At 43.1% G+C, this 17,306-nt stretch overlaps 1 protein-coding gene across 1 annotated transcript in view; it reads left to right on the top strand.

Moving 5' to 3' along the window:
• The window catches only part of Amfr (autocrine motility factor receptor), a 41,538-nt gene that overhangs the window by 12,265 nt on the left and 11,967 nt on the right, over positions 1-17,306 (top strand). The window contains exons 4-10 of the mRNA XM_085681964.2: positions 994-1,146; positions 5,984-6,024; positions 6,178-6,310; positions 9,371-9,504; positions 10,530-10,640; positions 13,881-14,071; positions 15,992-16,095. Coding sequence (XP_085538090.1) covers positions 994-1,146; positions 5,984-6,024; positions 6,178-6,310; positions 9,371-9,504; positions 10,530-10,640; positions 13,881-14,071; positions 15,992-16,095 — 867 coding nt within the window. The remainder of the gene's footprint in view (positions 1-993; positions 1,147-5,983; positions 6,025-6,177; positions 6,311-9,370; positions 9,505-10,529; positions 10,641-13,880; positions 14,072-15,991; positions 16,096-17,306) is intronic.

The following is a 17,306-nucleotide window of genomic DNA, read 5'->3' as shown; positions in this document are numbered from 1 at the left end:
GTCATCGTCACAGCCTCTTTCTGGAGGAGCTTCCGCCACAGCTGTAGGGCCACCTCACCCTTGTCATCCCCAAGCTCTGTAGTCACCCCCACCACCCTTATCTTAGGTCAGGAACTGTGATGCTGTGTACAGCCTGAACTTTTCTGGATGTTTCCTGTTTTTTTGTTTTGTTTTGTTTCCTTCTCCTTTTGCCCTGGTTGTGGCGCTTTTCTTTCTCACTGGTTTGTGCTGTTTTTCTTGGTGTCAAGACTGAAAGAGCTGTTTCTACTTCCTGTTTGGGTATAAGATCAGCCTGTGACTTGAGGTCAGACCTGCACAGCGAGCACCTGATACAGGCGGAGGCAAACAGGTTTGAAGTGCTGCCTCCCAGTTGAGCCCACTCTAGGACGTGTGTCCCTCTCTTTACTCAGTGTTCATGGAGATGGTATTGACTTCTTCCAGAGTTGATCTCACTCTTGAAGGGTTTCTTTCTTTTCCAGTCCCCATTCTTGTTACAAATAGGAGTTTCCAGCCTTCCTTTCTGGGCTGGTTATAGCCTACACTCAGTACAACAGGAATTACAACTCCAGGTCCTTTTCCAGGCAGTCTCTTGTCCTTGCCTAGTATTAATATGCCATTATGAGTGATAATCCTGTAATTCCTCTCCATTGTTCTTTCCCTGACAGGCTAGCAGGCTCCAAGTGAATTCTGAGGTGAAGATTAGAGCAAGACGAACAGAAACAGCAGAACCAGGATACTGTTCTAAGTCCTACATGTTCTAGAGATTGTAATCTCATGGTAGAAGGATACTGGAGAATCAGAGTATAGTGTCTGTTGTATCTGGTGAATTAAATGATAAAGTTTTAAAAATCAAAACTCATTGCATTTAGGTCATGGTCGAATTTGGGCTTTTCTATGTTACTGTAGTGCCCCAAGCAAAGATAGCAAGCTTTGTCTTCAATTCTGGGAGGTTGCCGTCGTGGGGGAGTGAACTCTCTCTGTTTTGTTTTGCAGCTTTCCTTCTCTCCCACCACACCAATGAGCAGCCACGGGAGAGTCCTGTCTTTGTTGATTGCTATGCTGCTCTCCTGCTGTGGACTGGCAGTTGTCTGCTGTGTTACAGGCTACACACATGGCATGCACACCTTGGCTTTCATGGCTGCAGAGGTAAGGTGCTGGGCACAGTCATTAGATTCCTAAACATTTTCAAGGAGACCAGACTATTTGAAAAGGTATTTGGTCTTTGACTTTAACTGGCATTACCGCCCCCCCCCCCACACCAAGACAGAGTTACTCTGTGTAGCCCTGCCTGTACCTCCCTAGTGTTGGGATTAAAGGCATGCACCACTACCACCTGGCAGAAAAAGAAATTAGTGGCATTTATTTATTTCATGTGTGTGCTACAGCATATGTCTAGAGGTGAGAGGACCACCCGTGAGAATTAGTTTTCTTCTTCCACCATGTGAGTCCCAGGATTAAACTTAGAGTGTCAGGTGTAGTGACAAGTGCCTTTACTTGCTGAACCATTTGTCAGCCTGATTTTTTTTTATAGAGAGAGTATTTATTTGCTCTTTGACAGTTTTATTCATGCAAACAATTTATCATGATGGTGTTTATCTCGAGTTTTCCCCTGGGCTCCCCCGGACCCTCTGCAACATGCTGCTTTTCCACCTTCATGTTCTCTTTCTTTTAATTTTACTGCCCTGTGACAGAGCTCAGCTAGCACTTCTTGCATACTCATAGGTGCAGGCTATCCTCTCTGAATATTTAAAGATAAAAAATTACTTTTTAAAATTTGCAGGAGATACCATTTTTTTCTCTTTTCAGTAGAACCCAATTAAAAAGTAAAGGTTTATTTATTATTATTTATGTGTATGGGTGTTTTGCCTACATTTATGTCTGCTTACCGTGTATATGCAGTGCCTCTAGAGGCTAGAAGAGGTTGTTGGATCCTCTGGAACTGGAGTTACAGACAGTTGGGAGCCTCCATGTGTCTGTTCAGCTGGGAACTGAACGTTGGTTCGCTGGAAGAGCAGCCAGTGCTCTCAACCACTAAGTTATCTACACCACCCAAAACCCAAAGTTTTTTAATGCCTTGATTTTTTTTTTTTTAGTTTTATTTTAATGTGTCAAAGTGTTTGGCCTGCATGCATGTATATGCACTGTGTGTGTGCTTGGTGCCTTCAGAAGTCAGTTGAGGGCATTAGACCCCCTTGAAGTAGAGTTATAGAAGGCTGTGAACCACCACCATATGCATTCTGGGAGCCAAACCTGGATCCTTTGCAAGAGGAACAAGTTCTGTAAACTACTGGGCCATCTCTTTAGCCTGTTCATACTCTTTATAGTCAATAACTAATATATTTGCCTTTTCCTCAGTTAAAGACAAAGTTTATAATACTTTTACCTATAATTGCTAATTAGGAAAATAAAATATAGCAATTTCTTTTATTTGTGATTTTAGTCTCCACAGTTTAAGTGATTTTCAGTAAGTTGATACCTGAAATTATTAGGTGGAAAATTCTGAAAATAACAATTCATAAAGTTTATTTTGTTGTTGTTTGTTGGTGCTGGCTGTAAACTCAGGGCCATGTGTGCTCTGCTACTCAGCTCACACACTCAGCCCCACAGCGTGTAAGCTGTAAATTCTGCACCATTCTGAGGGCCACAGTGACGCTGGGTGCTACCCGGCTGAAACATGTCATTTACTTGTTTAGGACATCCACAATGTATATCCGACTCACCCGTGAATCATTTACTGGCCAATTCAGTGTCTGATCACCTATAGATGTTTCCTAGTGCTTTGTCTGAGTATCCAAGTTACTTCTCTGTTGCTATGGTTTAAGTACTCAACAAAGGGAGAAAGGCTGAGTTTTGGTTTATAGTTCCTGAGGGATACAGTTCATATTAGCAGGGAAGATATGACAGCAGGCAGAGATGCATGGTGACAGGAACAGGAAGCTGATTATCACATTGCATCTGCACTGTAGAAGCAGAAAGCAACGAATGCATGCTTGCTGCTGAGTTCTCCTTCTATCTGTAAATGAAGACTGCTCTTTCGTTCCTGGCTACCCAGACCCGAATAATCACACAGAAACTATATTAATTACAACACTGCTTAGCCTATTAGCTCAGGCTTCTTATTAACTAACTCTTACATCTTACATTGTAAATTAGTCCATTTCTATTAATCTGTGTATCACCACGAGGCTCTGGCCTACCGGTAAGGTTCCACGTGTCCTTCTCCTTTGGCAGCTACATTGCATCTCCCTGACTCTGCTGACTCTGCCTACTCTCTCTATATATCTCTTCCAGCCTGACTATATTCTCTGCTGCCATAGGCCAAAGCAGCTTTATTCATTAACCAATAAAAGCAACACATATACAGAAGGACATCCCACATCATCTGTCTCTACAGTCCAGGGTTCCAGTCTGGGGTGGGTTTCAGAACGATCCCTATAGGCGTGCTTAGAGGCCCATCTCCATCCAGGTGGTTCCAGAGTCTGTCAAGTTGATAGTCAGTACTATCACATCAGATTACCTTTATCTGCTTTATAGTATACAAGAATAACAAATCAGAGGAAGCACAGGTACAAACCAGAAGGGCAGGTTCCTTTAGTATTATATAGTAACGCATTAATGCCATATATAACACACTTTTAATCCCAGTGCTTGGGAGGCAGAGGCAGGCTCATCTTTGAGTCCAAGGCCAGCCTGGTGTATATAGTAAGTTCCTGGGCACCCAGAGTTATAAAGTGAGACCCAGTCTCAGAAAAAAAAAGGAAAGGAAAGGAAAGGAAAGGAAAAAGAAGGAAAGAAGGAAAGGAAAGGAAAGAAGGAAAGGAAAGGAGGAAAGGAAAGGAGGAAAGGAAAGAAGAAGAAGGAAAGGAAAAAAGGAAAGGAAAGAAGGAAAGGAAAAAGGAAAGGAAAGGAAAGGAAAGGGAAAGGAAAGGGAAAAGGAAAGGGGAAAGGAAAGGGGAAAGGAAAGGAAAGGGGAAAGGAAAGGAAAGGGGAAAGGAAGGGAAAGGAAGGGAAAGGAAAGGAGGGGAAAGGAAAGGAAAGGAGGGGAAAGGAAAGGAAAGGAAAGGAAAGGAGGAAGGAAGGAAGGAAGGAAGGAAACAACATACCTACTTTGGATAAGAGAGATCTGTGTAGTAGCTATACTGAAACTAGTTATTTATCTTTATAATGGATTATGTGTAAGTATTTAGGAATTTGTTAGAAGCAAGGTTAAAGTTTATTTTTGCCCGGAAGTATTCATTTCAGAGCATAATGTAGTGTCAATAAAATTAGAAAAGGGGGGTGGGCTGGAGAGACCACTCAGCAGCTAAGAGAACTTACTGTTGTTGCAGTGAACCCGGGTTTCCTTCCCAGCAACCCACATGGAAGCTTACAACTGTCCTTAACTCCACTTTCAGGGGATCCCACACCCTCTTTTGATGTCAGAGGGCACCAGGTGTTTACATGGTGTGCATAATGCACATAGGATATAAGTTTTTTAAAATTGGAAGCCATTTAAGTATTTAAGGAAAATATTTGTAATCCAGTTGAATATGTATCTGTAAAAATATGTAATAGTGTTTCCTCCTTAAAAGACCTATTTAAAACAGATATAGTAATTAGTTTGCTTTAGATATATTTTATTGCTAAATATTGTTTGAATGATAAGCTTATTTGTTTTGTTGTTGTTGTTGCTGATATCTACTTCCAGTTTAATAATCTGCCAAACTCAGCAAACGTTATACTTAGAAGTAAACACAGTTAAAGTAGGCTGAGTGGCTTTGTGTGGTGGCACATACTTAATAGTCGAAGAACCCAGGAGCATCTCTGAGCTTGAGGCCAGCTTGGTCTACAAACCTATCTTCAGGACAGCTAAGTTTCATAAAACTTTAGTGAGACCTTGTTTCAAAAAAACCAAAACAGCAAGCAAATAGATTCACCCCTTTTTGATTTTTCGAGACAGGGTTTTTCTGTAGCTTTGGAGCCTGTCCTGGAACTAGCTCTGTAGCCCAGGCTGGTCTTGAACTCACAGAGATCTGCCTGCCTCTGCCTTCCAAGTGCTGGGATTAAAGGCGTGTGCCACCGCCACCGCCACCACCACCACCACCCAGCAAATGTGTAGTTCAAGCTGACCTTGAACTCCAGATCCTCCTGCTTCTGCCTCCTTCAGCAAATCCTACTGGCCTGCGCCTGTTGGCAGAGGTTTCTGTCCCACCAGGTCCTGTAGCCGTTTAGTCCCAAAGAAACACACAGAGGCTTACATTAATTATAAACTGGTTGGCCTAGTAGCTCAGTTTTTTCTTATTAACTAATTCTTACATCTTAAATTAGCCCATAATTCTTGTCTGTGTTAGCCACGTGACTTGGTACCTTTGTCAGTGAGGTGTTCTCATCTTGCTTCCTCTGTGTCTGGGTGACGACTGCAGACTGACTTTATCTCTTCCCAGAATTCTCCTGTTCTTGCCACCCTGCCTATACTTCCTGCCTGGTTAATGGCCAATCAGCATGTTATTAAAACAATACAAGACCATTTGTCCCACAGCATGCGCCACCAGAACCAGTGCATTAGAGTCTTATTTCTGGTTTGATTCCTTCATTATCCTTTGTTCTGGTAAATGAAGGGTACAAAAGCCCCAGGATAGAACTGCTACTCGTGTAGGGCAGTCATAGTTGGCATTACAGTGTTACCCTAGTGGGATACCCTTTCAGGTAAGCAATCATGGTGACTTGGTGTTGTGTCGATAGAAGAGATTGTTAGATAGTGAGGAGGACCTCTCATCATTGCAGAAGGTATTCTTGGGAGACGGGGAGGGACAGCTGCTCATCATTCTCAACTGGAAAAGGTTCAACAAAAGTGGGGCTCCTGTGTTGTGAAAATATTCCATGGCGATGGAGCAGAGGAAGTGAAAGGGTGATAAATTTGACAAATCTACTTTTCATCTTGTTTTAGTTTTGTTTTATAGAAATCTGCTTTTTAACTAAAGTAAGAAGGATTTCTCTTTTGCAGTCTCTTCTTGTGACAGTGAGGACAGCTCATGTGATTTTAAGGTGAGCAGAAATTTTGGATGATTGGCATTTACTTGTTCAGTTTATTTTGAGATTAATGGTTTAAAATAGATGAAAATGTGACTAAACTATAACATGTTTAAAGTACATTTTCTTGTAACAGTAAGTTAACACATTTTTCTGTCTAAATTGTAGATATGTAATTCACCTCTGGGACCTTAACCATGAAGGGACTTGGGAAGGGAAGGGAACCTACGTGTATTACACCGATTTTGTCATGGAGCTCACTCTCTTGTCCTTGGACCTCATGCACCACATCCACATGCTGGTGAGTCCCCCAGGAAGAGGGCTGATAGAGGACTGAGGGGTTCGAGACACGAACACTGGTTTGTACATTAAAGAAATGAAATGCTCAGTAGATGGGGATGAACCAAAGACTTGAGTATCATTGGGCAGCCTTCATCTTTGGTGGCTGGGTGCAAAACAGTGCTGTGTTTGGTTGGTGCCCAGCTCAGGAAGTGTTTGCTGTGCCAGGAGACTTGGTTAACTCTGCTGATAGTCAGGAGAGCTTTCTTTGAGCACGATAAAAGGGGTTTTTTCTTTAGTGTCTGTGGTTTTTTTCTACTGAACAGTTTCTCTCTAGTGGTACTGGGAATTCTTGCTGTCTTTACCTCCTTATAGGTTTTTTTTTTTAACCTTTGTAATGAAAAACAAATGCTTGTACTTAATATCTACTGCTTTAAGTTTGTGTGTCAGAAATGGTCAGTGTTGAAGCAAGGCCAGTTTTACCCATCTGTAATTCCAGCACTTGTTAGGCAAAGGCAGAAATTTTCCTGAAGGTCAGGGACAGCCTGGGTACATACTGAGACCCTGTCTCAAACACCAAGAACTCTGGGGAAACCTGAGGTGGAGCACCCGCCTAGCATATTCAGTGTCCTGGGTTAGTGGTCCCCAGCACCACAGAAGGGAAATATAAGCCTCCTTGACAGGTGAACATTTTTTTAAAAAATCTACTAGAGTGCTGGAGAGATGGCTCAGCAGTTAAGAGCACTGACTGTTCTTCCAGAGGACCCAGGTTCAATTCCCAGCACTCACAACTCTCTGTAACTCCAGTTCCGTGGGGGATCCGACACCTTCAGACAGACAAATGTGCACATACAAAAAAAAAAACTAACTAATGATGGTGAGACTCAGTGTAGTCATGGGGACTTATTTATAAACTCGTCACAGTAACATTCAGGTCACTGGCAGAGTGGGGCGTGCACATTTATAAGTTAAAGGGCCAGTGAAATGGGCTCAGAAGGTAAAGGTGGGTGCCTCATGACAAGTCTGACACCATGGAGCTAGATACCCAGAACCCACGGTGGAAGAAGTGAATCAGCTCTGCAAGCAGTCCTTTGACCTCCAGAAATGGTCGCTTTCTGGTTTTGTTGTTGTTGTTTGGTTGGTTGGTTTTTTTTTTTTAGAGGCAGGGTTTCTCTCTGTAGCTTTGGTGCCTGTCCTGAACCTAGCTCTTGTAGACTGAGCTGCCTCTGCCTCCCGAGTGCTGGAATTAAAGGTGTGCCGCCACAACCGCAAAATGAAGAAAAACAACACTTTGTGTTTTTTAATTTTATAAATTTTATTATAGAAACTTGCAAATAAATAAACATTATGCATCGAGTTAAACAGATCCAAAGTCTATACAATGTAATGAAATTATATACATTTAGAACTGACATTTGAAGTACAAGCTTCACATTTTGTTGTATTCCTCTGCTTTTGTTTAAAAAAAGCTTTCTTACATTTAGAGAGTGTGTGTGTGTCTCTGTGTGTACATGTGTTCTAACAGTGGATGTGTGGATAGTTTTCTATTTCAAGATATTATATAGTTAGAAAAAAATCATGTTAGTATATTTAAGGTAGTGAAGCTGTTACCTAGATGTGGAATAACCAGGCTAGCTTAAAGATAGACAAATATATTTTATTTATTATAAGGGGAAAACTCACGCCACAAGCATGGAAGATATAGGCTCTGCTTGACCATGGGAGAAACTACACAGAGCACATCTGGGTGGTGCACAGGTTTATCTCCTGGTCCCAGAAAGCCATGCCTAAACTAGGTTACACCTCTTAAAGATTATTGGTTAACAAGGCTTTCCCCATCAAGGTAGTTATATCCTATCTTTTTACTCAAAAATGTTAGTAGTAAATTAACACTCAAACCTACTTTGTATAAATTATGACATTAAAATATATTTATAAATTAGTCAGGCAATGGTGGTACACGCCTTTAATCCCAGCACTCGGGAGGCAGAGGCAGGCGGATCTCTGTCAGTTCGAGATCAGTGTGGTCTACAGAGTCAGTTCCAGGACAGGCTCCAAAATGACAGAGAAGACACACACACACACACACACACACACACACATATATATCCAATAAATATAATCTATATTTTATATACATCTAGTCCAATGTGATTCAAATGAATTATTTTATATAAACTTACAATCTACCTGTTCTTCTGTTGGGCATCTTGTTGATTTACGTATTTTTTTTTTTATAATTGCATGAATGCTTGGGCTGGGGATATAGCTCAGCTGGTAGAGTGTTTGCTTAGCATGAATAAACCCTGAGTTTGATCCTGGCACTGCATAAACTGGGGGTGGGGATGCATGACCATAATCCCAGAATTTAAGAGGAAGAAGCAGGAAGGCTGGGAGTTCAAGGTCATATTTGACTACATAATGAGTGTCAGGACAATCTGGGATACAGAAGATCCTACTCCATTCTCCAGAAATACGTGTATGTTTATGTGTATATAAGTCTGTATGGCTGGACATTCTTTTTGCATTAAGCGTTTAAATTTCTGGTTAATTACTCAGGAAAGATTGCTGGCAGTGGGATACCTCAGCTGATGAGCCAGTGTATTGTGTTTAGGGCAATCAAATAGATACATGCATCTACCTACTTAAAGAGTATTCCATTTCCCTTTCACCTAAAATAGCTTCTGTTGTTGTACATGCGCCTTTGTCACTAGCAAATTCACTTGCATGCGCATATGTGTTTGTGTGTGTTTGAGAGTGTACGTGTAATTCATGTACATGTTTGTGTATATGTGCTCACCTCACACAGATATGAGTGTGGAGACTGGAAGTTTCCTCTATTGGTCTCCACCGTATTTTTTGAAATAGATTTTCTTCACTGAGTCTGGAACTCACTTGTGAAGTAGTCTGCTCAGTGAGTGTCAGAGTCCTTCTGTGTCTGGAGTTGAAATGTGCATGGCCGGGCCTGGCTTTTTATGTGGGTGCTGGAGATCCTAGCTCAGTATTCTACCCACTGAGCTTTGTCTTTAGCCCCTCACATTTGTTTTTATTGTTTATTTTACTTTCCCCCATCTCTGCTTAGTTGTTTGGCAACATCTGGTTATCTATGGCTAGCCTGGTCATCTTTATGCAGCTTCGTTACCTGTTCCATGAGGTACAGCGGCGGATTCGTCGGCACAAGAACTATTTGCGGGTGGTAGGGAACATGGAAGCCAGGTAAGACAGTCTGACTCAACGTTGCCTGAGTTTACTCTTTTTAACTGTGTGTGCCTGGCCGACGACCTACTTCCTCCCATCATACTCATCCTCTAGGCCAGCTTTAAATTCATAATCTGACTGCGTCAGTCCCCAGTTCAGCTTTCATCTGAGCTCACTTAATAGCAACACTTCCCCATTCCACCAGAATGTGCTTCTGTATACTTGTAACTGGACAGAAGAGTGCAGGCTGTCATGTCAGACTGCTTAGAGTGTGTCCCACGTAGGTAGTTGCAGGGTGGTTTGTACTCCAGTGACCTTACCTTCTTTCTGGAATGTGGGGAGGGTCCCAGGAGAAACAGCGTTCTTATTTTTTGTCACTGTCTGTTGTCACTACTGAGCAGAAGCACCTGTGATCTTCCGCCATCTTTGTTTTAGGAAGGTGTGTCCTGATTGCATTTTGCACATGTATGTTTATGGGCATGAATCACTCTCTGGAGACACTCACTTGCTATCCTGAAGCTAACCCAAACCAGAAAGTGCAGGAATAGTGGATATGCTTTTTGTTTCTCAGGAACGGTTTGGGTCTCTGGGGTCTGGTTCCTCTGATACGTCCATAACTGTTCTGAATGTGTCACAGACCAGTGGGACTGTTACTGCAGGGTCAGTTCTTTTTTTTTTTTTTTAATATTTATTCATTTATTATGTATACAGTGTTCTGTCTGCATGTCTGCCTGCAGGCCAGAGAGGGCACCAGACCTTATTACAGATGGTTGTGAGCCACCATGTGGTTGCTGGGAATTGAACTCAGGACCTTTGGAAGAGCAGGCAATGCTCTTAACCTCTGAGCCATCTCTCCAGCCCCTGCAGGGTCAGTTCTTGTGCTGAAGTTTCCCTCTTGGTTTTCTGAGAACTATGAAGAACAAAAATACTTTAACTAATCAGTTTTGCTGTGTAATTGTGCCATTATAGTGGTTAGGTGTGTAATATGGTGTTCGTTGGATATGTCTGAAGAGTTCCTGCTGAGCCTGTGATGTGTTTTACAGGTTTGCAGTTGCCACTCCAGAGGAGCTAGCTGTCAATAACGACGACTGTGCCATCTGCTGGGACTCTATGCAAGCTGCAAGGAAACTTCCCTGCGGACATCTTTTTCACAAGTAGGAGCTTTGTACAGGGTGCTTGGGAGTGGCCTTCTGTTCCTGGGCTCTGGGCGCTTTTTCACATGGATTTGAATATAATCCCAGCAGTAGAGCAAGGATGTTACCTCAGCCTGGCCTTGCTGTTGCTGCTTGGAGCCTGTGACTGGGTTTTTTTGTTTTTGCTTTTTTAATTCCGAGCCTCTTCTTTTGCTCTCAGTCCATTCTTTACCCACGTTTGCCATCTTAATTTCTATTTTTTAGCTTTCTTCATAATGTTTCTCCATTTACATTCTAGAGTAATAAATATGTCCATAATATTTTTTAAGGGGTTTTATTTTCCAGGGAGAGAAAAATCTTACAGAGAGCTGTGTTGAAATGGGATTAGACGAAGGCTACAAGTGACTCCTCTGCAAGGATCAAGGCCCTTCCATAAATCTCATATTTCAGAGATCTCATCACAGCTGTTTAAGCTAAATAATTATGTGCATGAATTTAGTGTCTTCTTATTGATGGATTTAGAGATGTCTTTTGGCCCCTTGATTATTGAAAAAAATTTTTTTTGTTTGTTTTTCGAGACAAGGTTTCTTTGTGTAGCTTTGGAGCTGTCTTGGCACTCATTCTGTAGACCAGGCTGGTTTCAAACTCACAGTGACTCGCCTGCCTCTGCTTCCCCAGGGCTAGGATTAAAGGTGTGTGCAGCACCACCACCAGGTTGAAATTTTTTTTTTAATCTTAACTGTTGTAGTGTTGGACCCTGGAGTCCAATTACTGAGGAGGAGTTGCCCCAAGAAAACACTCTCACTCTTCAGTTGATGTAAAAGCATGAGGATTTTAATTAATTCTGTCACGACAGGGTCTTTCAGCATTCAAGAAGCCAGAAAGATCCCGAATAGCTGGTACAGCTACTTTTAAAGCAAAAAGCCATAGAAACAAGGGAGGGGGAACTTGGGGGTTGTTTTCCAGCTATTGGGATTGGCTAATTCAAAGGGCTATTAGCAATGATTGGCCTGAGCCAGGACTTGAGGGTGGTTGCCAGATCAGGTGAGGTAAGAGAAAACATTTAAGGGTTACTAAGTCAAAACATCAGGAACTGAGTCAACATCTTAAGGGTTATCTTGCCCCAATTTCAATAACTGGGTTCTATCTGGAGAACATTTACAAAGACTCAGGGAGATGGAAAGTTTCCAACATTTCAGTGCATGTGTGGGTAATTGTTAGATTCCTGGTTCCCAGGGGAGGGGGAAAGCACTAAGGCTGAGAGGCCTCAGAGTTGTCTTAAAGTTCTACAGTAGAATATTATTTTAATGTGTGTTACCTTTTGTTTATGCTCTGAAACATTTGTTTAATGATGCAAAGATGTGTTTGATTAAATAAAATTCAGTTGCGGTCTTGAGACTGAATCAGCAAATAGCTGACAGGAAGTAGAAGGGAGGAGCCATCTGGGGAGGGGTTTATAAGGAGGGCTGAGAAAAAGCAGCCGAACTCCCAGGGAGACTCAGGAGGATCTAGGTGAGCTGCTTGCTAATCAGCTTCTTTGGGAATTCTACTTCAGCCTTTGAATCTTGAGTTCTTTAGCCGGACAAAGATTTAGATAAATTCATAAATTCTTTTAGCTTTGAAAGAGTTGTTGCCTGAGGGAACAGTTTCCACAGACTGTGCCTCTTGTGGCCAAACTGGTAGAGCCGGAGTTGCAGTTGCTGACTAGAATAGCCATAGCTTAAAAGTCAGCAACCATTAAAAAAGAAGAGGACACCACTTAACACCTTCAGTCTTTTCTTTTTAATATCAGAAAGGCTTTGGAACTGGAGAAGCCCACTCAAATGTCCTGACAGCCTTTTTTTTTGTTTTGTTTTTGTTTTTTGAGACAAGGTTTCTCTGTAGCTTTGAGCCTGTCCTGGAACTAGCTCTTGTAGACCAGGCTGGCCTCAAACTCACAGAGATCTGCCTGCCTCTGCCTCCTGAGTGCTGGGATTAAAGGCGTGCGCCACCACTGCCCAACCTGACAGACTGTTTTATGTTAGGACTAGAGGACTGTGTTGGGCTGTGGGTATAAAATAAAAGTAACGAATGAGGTCTTTGTGGAGCTTGCAATCTAATGTAAGAGCCGAATTTGAATGAACTGGCACATTGAGAATGTGAAGTTTAAACTGACCTGTGTGCTTTATAGAAAAGAAATAGGGTTTGAAGTGACAGCACACACTTTTTATCCCAGTATTCAAGAGGCAGACACAGGCAGATTTCTGAAGAGTAATAAGAACGTAATCTGATTCAGATTTGGAGGGGAGTGACTTTTGAGGATCAGCCGACATGAGGTCTGCGAAGGAAGAGCAAGTTGGAGAGGATGTAAGATGGGATGTAGTGGCATTTAAGTTTTATTTTAATAAATAAAGACTGCCTGAAGATCCGAGAGTAAAACAGTCCCACTGGCCAGCCTTACAGACCAGGTTATAGTAACACACACCTTTAATCCCAGTAGCCACAATAACACCTTTAATCCCAGCTGCCACACTAGTTGCCATAGAAATCGGGTTGTACATGCCTTTAATCCGAGCCCTAGAGAGGAATATAAGGTAAAGGAAGACAGCTCTCAGACACAGTCTCATTCTGAGATTCCAGGAGGGAGGCAGGATCGCCATTTCAGACTGAGGTCGAGGTAAAAGCCAGGGGCTGACTGCTCTAGCACTGGGGAATTGGTGTGTTGATGGAAGTAGGAAGAAGCCAGTATGTGAACTCATGGAAAAGAGAAAGGAGTGTGTCTGCCGAGTTAGGAGTAGTAGGCAGGGTCCTGAGGGCCACTAGATGGGTGGAATACCATTGAAGGGTTTTATGTAAGGTTGGTAGGTCGAGAGGAGTGAATTGGTAGATCTCCAAAGTCACTGTTTTGAAGACAAGGCCATGGTTATAACCATACTGGCCAGTAGCTAAAGTAGTAAAAAGGAAAATCACTTGAGTAGAGAACTCAAGGATGGAAGGGCTGAATCCTGGATGATTAAGTCTCGTGGGTTCTGAAGTAACTGAATGGAGTTGGGGCTGTGACGTGGTTGAGGAGGGACCACTACCAGGAATGTGGTAGGTGTCTGTGTATTAAAGCAAGGAGGGTAAGGGACTTAGCTACAAAAGTCTGCCAGCATTTAGATCTGGCTAGGGGGAAGTAGACGTCAGTAATGGTAGAAAAACAAGTCATTCTGGTGAATTCTCACAAATATGTGAAAGAGCCAATGAATATGTTCCTGTCCTTTCCTTTGGACTTTTTGACAGCTCCTGCCTGCGTTCTTGGCTAGAACAGGACACGTCCTGTCCGACGTGCAGGATGTCTCTTAATATTGCAGATGGCAGTCGTGCCAGGGAAGACCAGCAAGGAGAGAACTTGGATGAGAACTTGGTCCCTGTGGCAGCTGCAGAAGGCAGACCTCGCTTAAACCAGCACAATCACTTCTTCCACTTTGATGGTAAATTGTCTGTGACCTCTACAGTTCTCTGTGGGATTTCTTTCCTAAAATGAAATTGATAGGATTATAAAATGCCCTTTTTATTATTATATTATAAAAACTAATACTAGACAAATTTAGTATTACTTTTGCAACATCTTTTTATTCCATTCATTTATTCTGTGTGCTTATGTTTGTGGCACATGTGTACATATACTCCGTGACCTGTGGAGGTCAGGGAAGGTAGTGAATGTTGGTTCTATTCTTGTGTCATATGGATCCTCGGGATTAAATTTGGTTTGTCAGATTTAGCAGCAAGTGCTTTTACCTACAGGGCTATCTTGTCCTTTTAGTATTACATTTTGATTTCCTTTATTTGGTTTTTATTACATTTTTTTTCCTGTGTATCCTAGACTGGCCTTGAATTTAGGATAGTTTTGCCTCAGCCTCCCTAGAGGTAGGATTACAGGCTTGTGCGAGCCTGCCTGGCTTATACCTCAATTAAAGGTATTCAGGATAGATAGAACCGAGGGGTTATTCTGTGCCATTAAGAAGTAGACTGTGGTGGGGATGTAGAGGTAGTAAAACTGGATTAAGTTTACCTTCAAGGAACCCATATAACCAGTTTAATAGTTAGCCTTTGCTAATAGTTGGTTTATTGGTGTGTTATATAAACATGCGATGAAGGCTTCTTGAGTTGGCTCCTCAGGGAGTTCCATAGGTGGAGTAAGAACTGGAGCCCCGTTTCTCTGTTCTTAAAGCATGATTGCTCTTCAGTGTGTATTCTGAGGTCCTGGGCATTGTATGGGGGCACTGATTATCTTTCCTGGATTCACACGCACCCAGTGGATAGTGAGCCCATCAGTTCCAGTGCCATCTGTTGTGTAAATTCCCATTCTGGAATTTTCTTAGGAGCGGTGCTGTTCAGATTCTGGCTTAAGTCTTTGAAATACAGTGAGAGTATTGGTGCCACCCTGAAAGGTCCACGGGGAGTGGAGGCAAGTGTCGAAATGTGTTGGAAGAGGGGCCTCAAGAAGCTGGTTTGGTTTTGTTAATTATGAAGGGGTAGTAGGATAGACCTTTAATCCCAGCACTTGATTAAAGGTGTGCACCACCATGGCTCGGCTATTTTTTGAATTTTTAATCTGAAAACTAAGGTAACTCCTCTGTTGTCCCCCAAGGCATTGTCTCCCTGTGTAGCTCTTGCTGGCTTGAGATTCACTGTTTGTAGACCAGGCTGATCTTGAATTCGCAGAGATCCTCCTGCCTCTGTCTTCTGAGTGCCAGGATATAAGGAGTGTACCAGGGACTGGAGGGTTGGCTCTCCAGAATGGTTAAGAGCACTGGCTGTTTTTCCAGAGGACTGGGTTTGGTTCCCGGCCCCCATACTGTAGTTCCAGTTCCAGGGGATCACCCTCTTTTTGGCTCTGCAGGTATAGCATACCTGCATGGTACAGACATACAGGGAGGCAAAACACCCATATACCTATAAAAAAAAAACATGCACCACAATGTTCAGACCAAGGTCAAATCTTTAAATCCTATTAAGCAGAAAATACTTCATGAAGTATTGTGAAAGCGATTCCGCCACATTAACAGTATTTTATGCTGGGTGGAAGAAGGGCATGAAACTCAGCTGTTGTAGCAGTTACTGAGTCAGGAGAGCTTCCTTAGGCTCTTTGCTGAGAATGGATTAAGGTGGAATGGCTGTTTGGCTTCACATCTGCCATGTCATTAACCTGTGTGATGTTGGATGTGTTAGATGTGTTATATAATTGCTCAGTGCTGATCTGGGTAGAGCACTTGACAGGAAGGCCTGATAGAAAGGAGCCTGCAGTGAGTGGCCATTGTCAGTAGAGGGACTGAACACTTCGACTGACAAGGGGGGGGGGGACAGGCACCAGGGCACTCATTGTTGTGTTGGATTCTGACTTGTTTTAGGGTCCCGGATTGCGAGCTGGCTCCCGAGTTTTTCAGTTGAAGTGATGCACACTACCAACATTCTTGGTATCACGCAGGCGAGCAACTCCCAGCTGAACGCCATGGTAAGAGCTCCTGACTGCTGCTGAGAACTGGTGTGTGGTCAGGAGGGCCTGAGGGCTCTGGAACACATGTCTGTGTACTGTGTGTGACCCTGCTGAGAACTAGTGTGTGGTCAGGAGGGCCTGAGGGCTCTGGGACACATGTCTGTGTACTGTGTGTGACCCTGCTGAGAACTAGTGTGTGGTCAGGAGGGCCTGAGGGCTCTGGGACACATGTCTGTGTACTGTGTGTGACCCTGCTGAGAACTAGTGTGTGGTCAGGAGGGCCTAAGGGCTCTGGGACACATGTCTGTGTACTGTGTGTGACCCTGCTGAGAACTAGTGTGTGGTCAGGAGGGCCTGAGGGCTCTGGGACACATGTCTGTGTACTGTGTGTGACCCTGCTGAGAACTAGTGTGTGGTCAGGAGGGCCTGAGGGCTCTGGAACACATGTCTGTGTACTGTGTGTGACCCTGCTGAGAACTAGTGTGTGGTCAGGAGGGCCTGAGGGCTCTGGGACACATGCCTGTGTACTGTGTGTGACCCTGCTGAGAACTAGTGTGTGGTCAGGAGGGCCTGAGGGCTCTGGAACACATGTCTGTGCAGTGTGTGTGAGACCCTGCGAGTTTCTCTCTTGCCTAGGAGGACAGCAAAGATTTCAGGGGCCACCTTTCTTTCCGTTTCCTTCTCTCTCTTCTCTCCCTCTGTCTCTTCCCCTTCCCTCCCTCTCTTTACAGGAAGTTGAATCCAGGGCCTTGCATTTCCTTAGCAAACGTGCTACCACTGAGCTTTATACTTGGTGTCTTTCAAGAGTTGTGGTTTCTGGTGGGGGAGGCAGCCTATAGACACAATAAGCTTCTGTGTTGGTGGTGATTAGTGATGCTTAGGCAGCTGAAACTAGTCTGAAAACTTGCTGTCATTTTACTTCTGTGGCAGATAATCTACACTTTAATATGCACTACTAGGTTGACTTAACTGTGACCTAAGCCTACTTTGAGACTGCTTGATTTAAGCAAAAAATTCAGACAGAATAAGAAGGCATAAGTCTATTAGTCTTCCTTTTCTTCTTCAGTGGTGTATCGGCTATCCTGGGTCTAGGTTTTCCATACAACCTTTAGGATCACTTTGTCTTTATATATAAAATTGCTTGCTGGGATTTTAACTGAGATTACATTAATTCTATAAATCAAGTTGGGAGAAACTGACAGACATCCATCTGCCTCTGCTGGGATTAT

The sequence above is a fragment of the Myodes glareolus genome, chromosome 22 (genome assembly GCF_982192425.1).
Source record: "Myodes glareolus chromosome 22, mMyoGla1.1, whole genome shotgun sequence".
Lineage (NCBI taxonomy): Eukaryota > Metazoa > Chordata > Mammalia > Rodentia > Cricetidae > Myodes > Myodes glareolus.
This window is presented reverse-complemented; position numbering and strand designations above follow the sequence as displayed.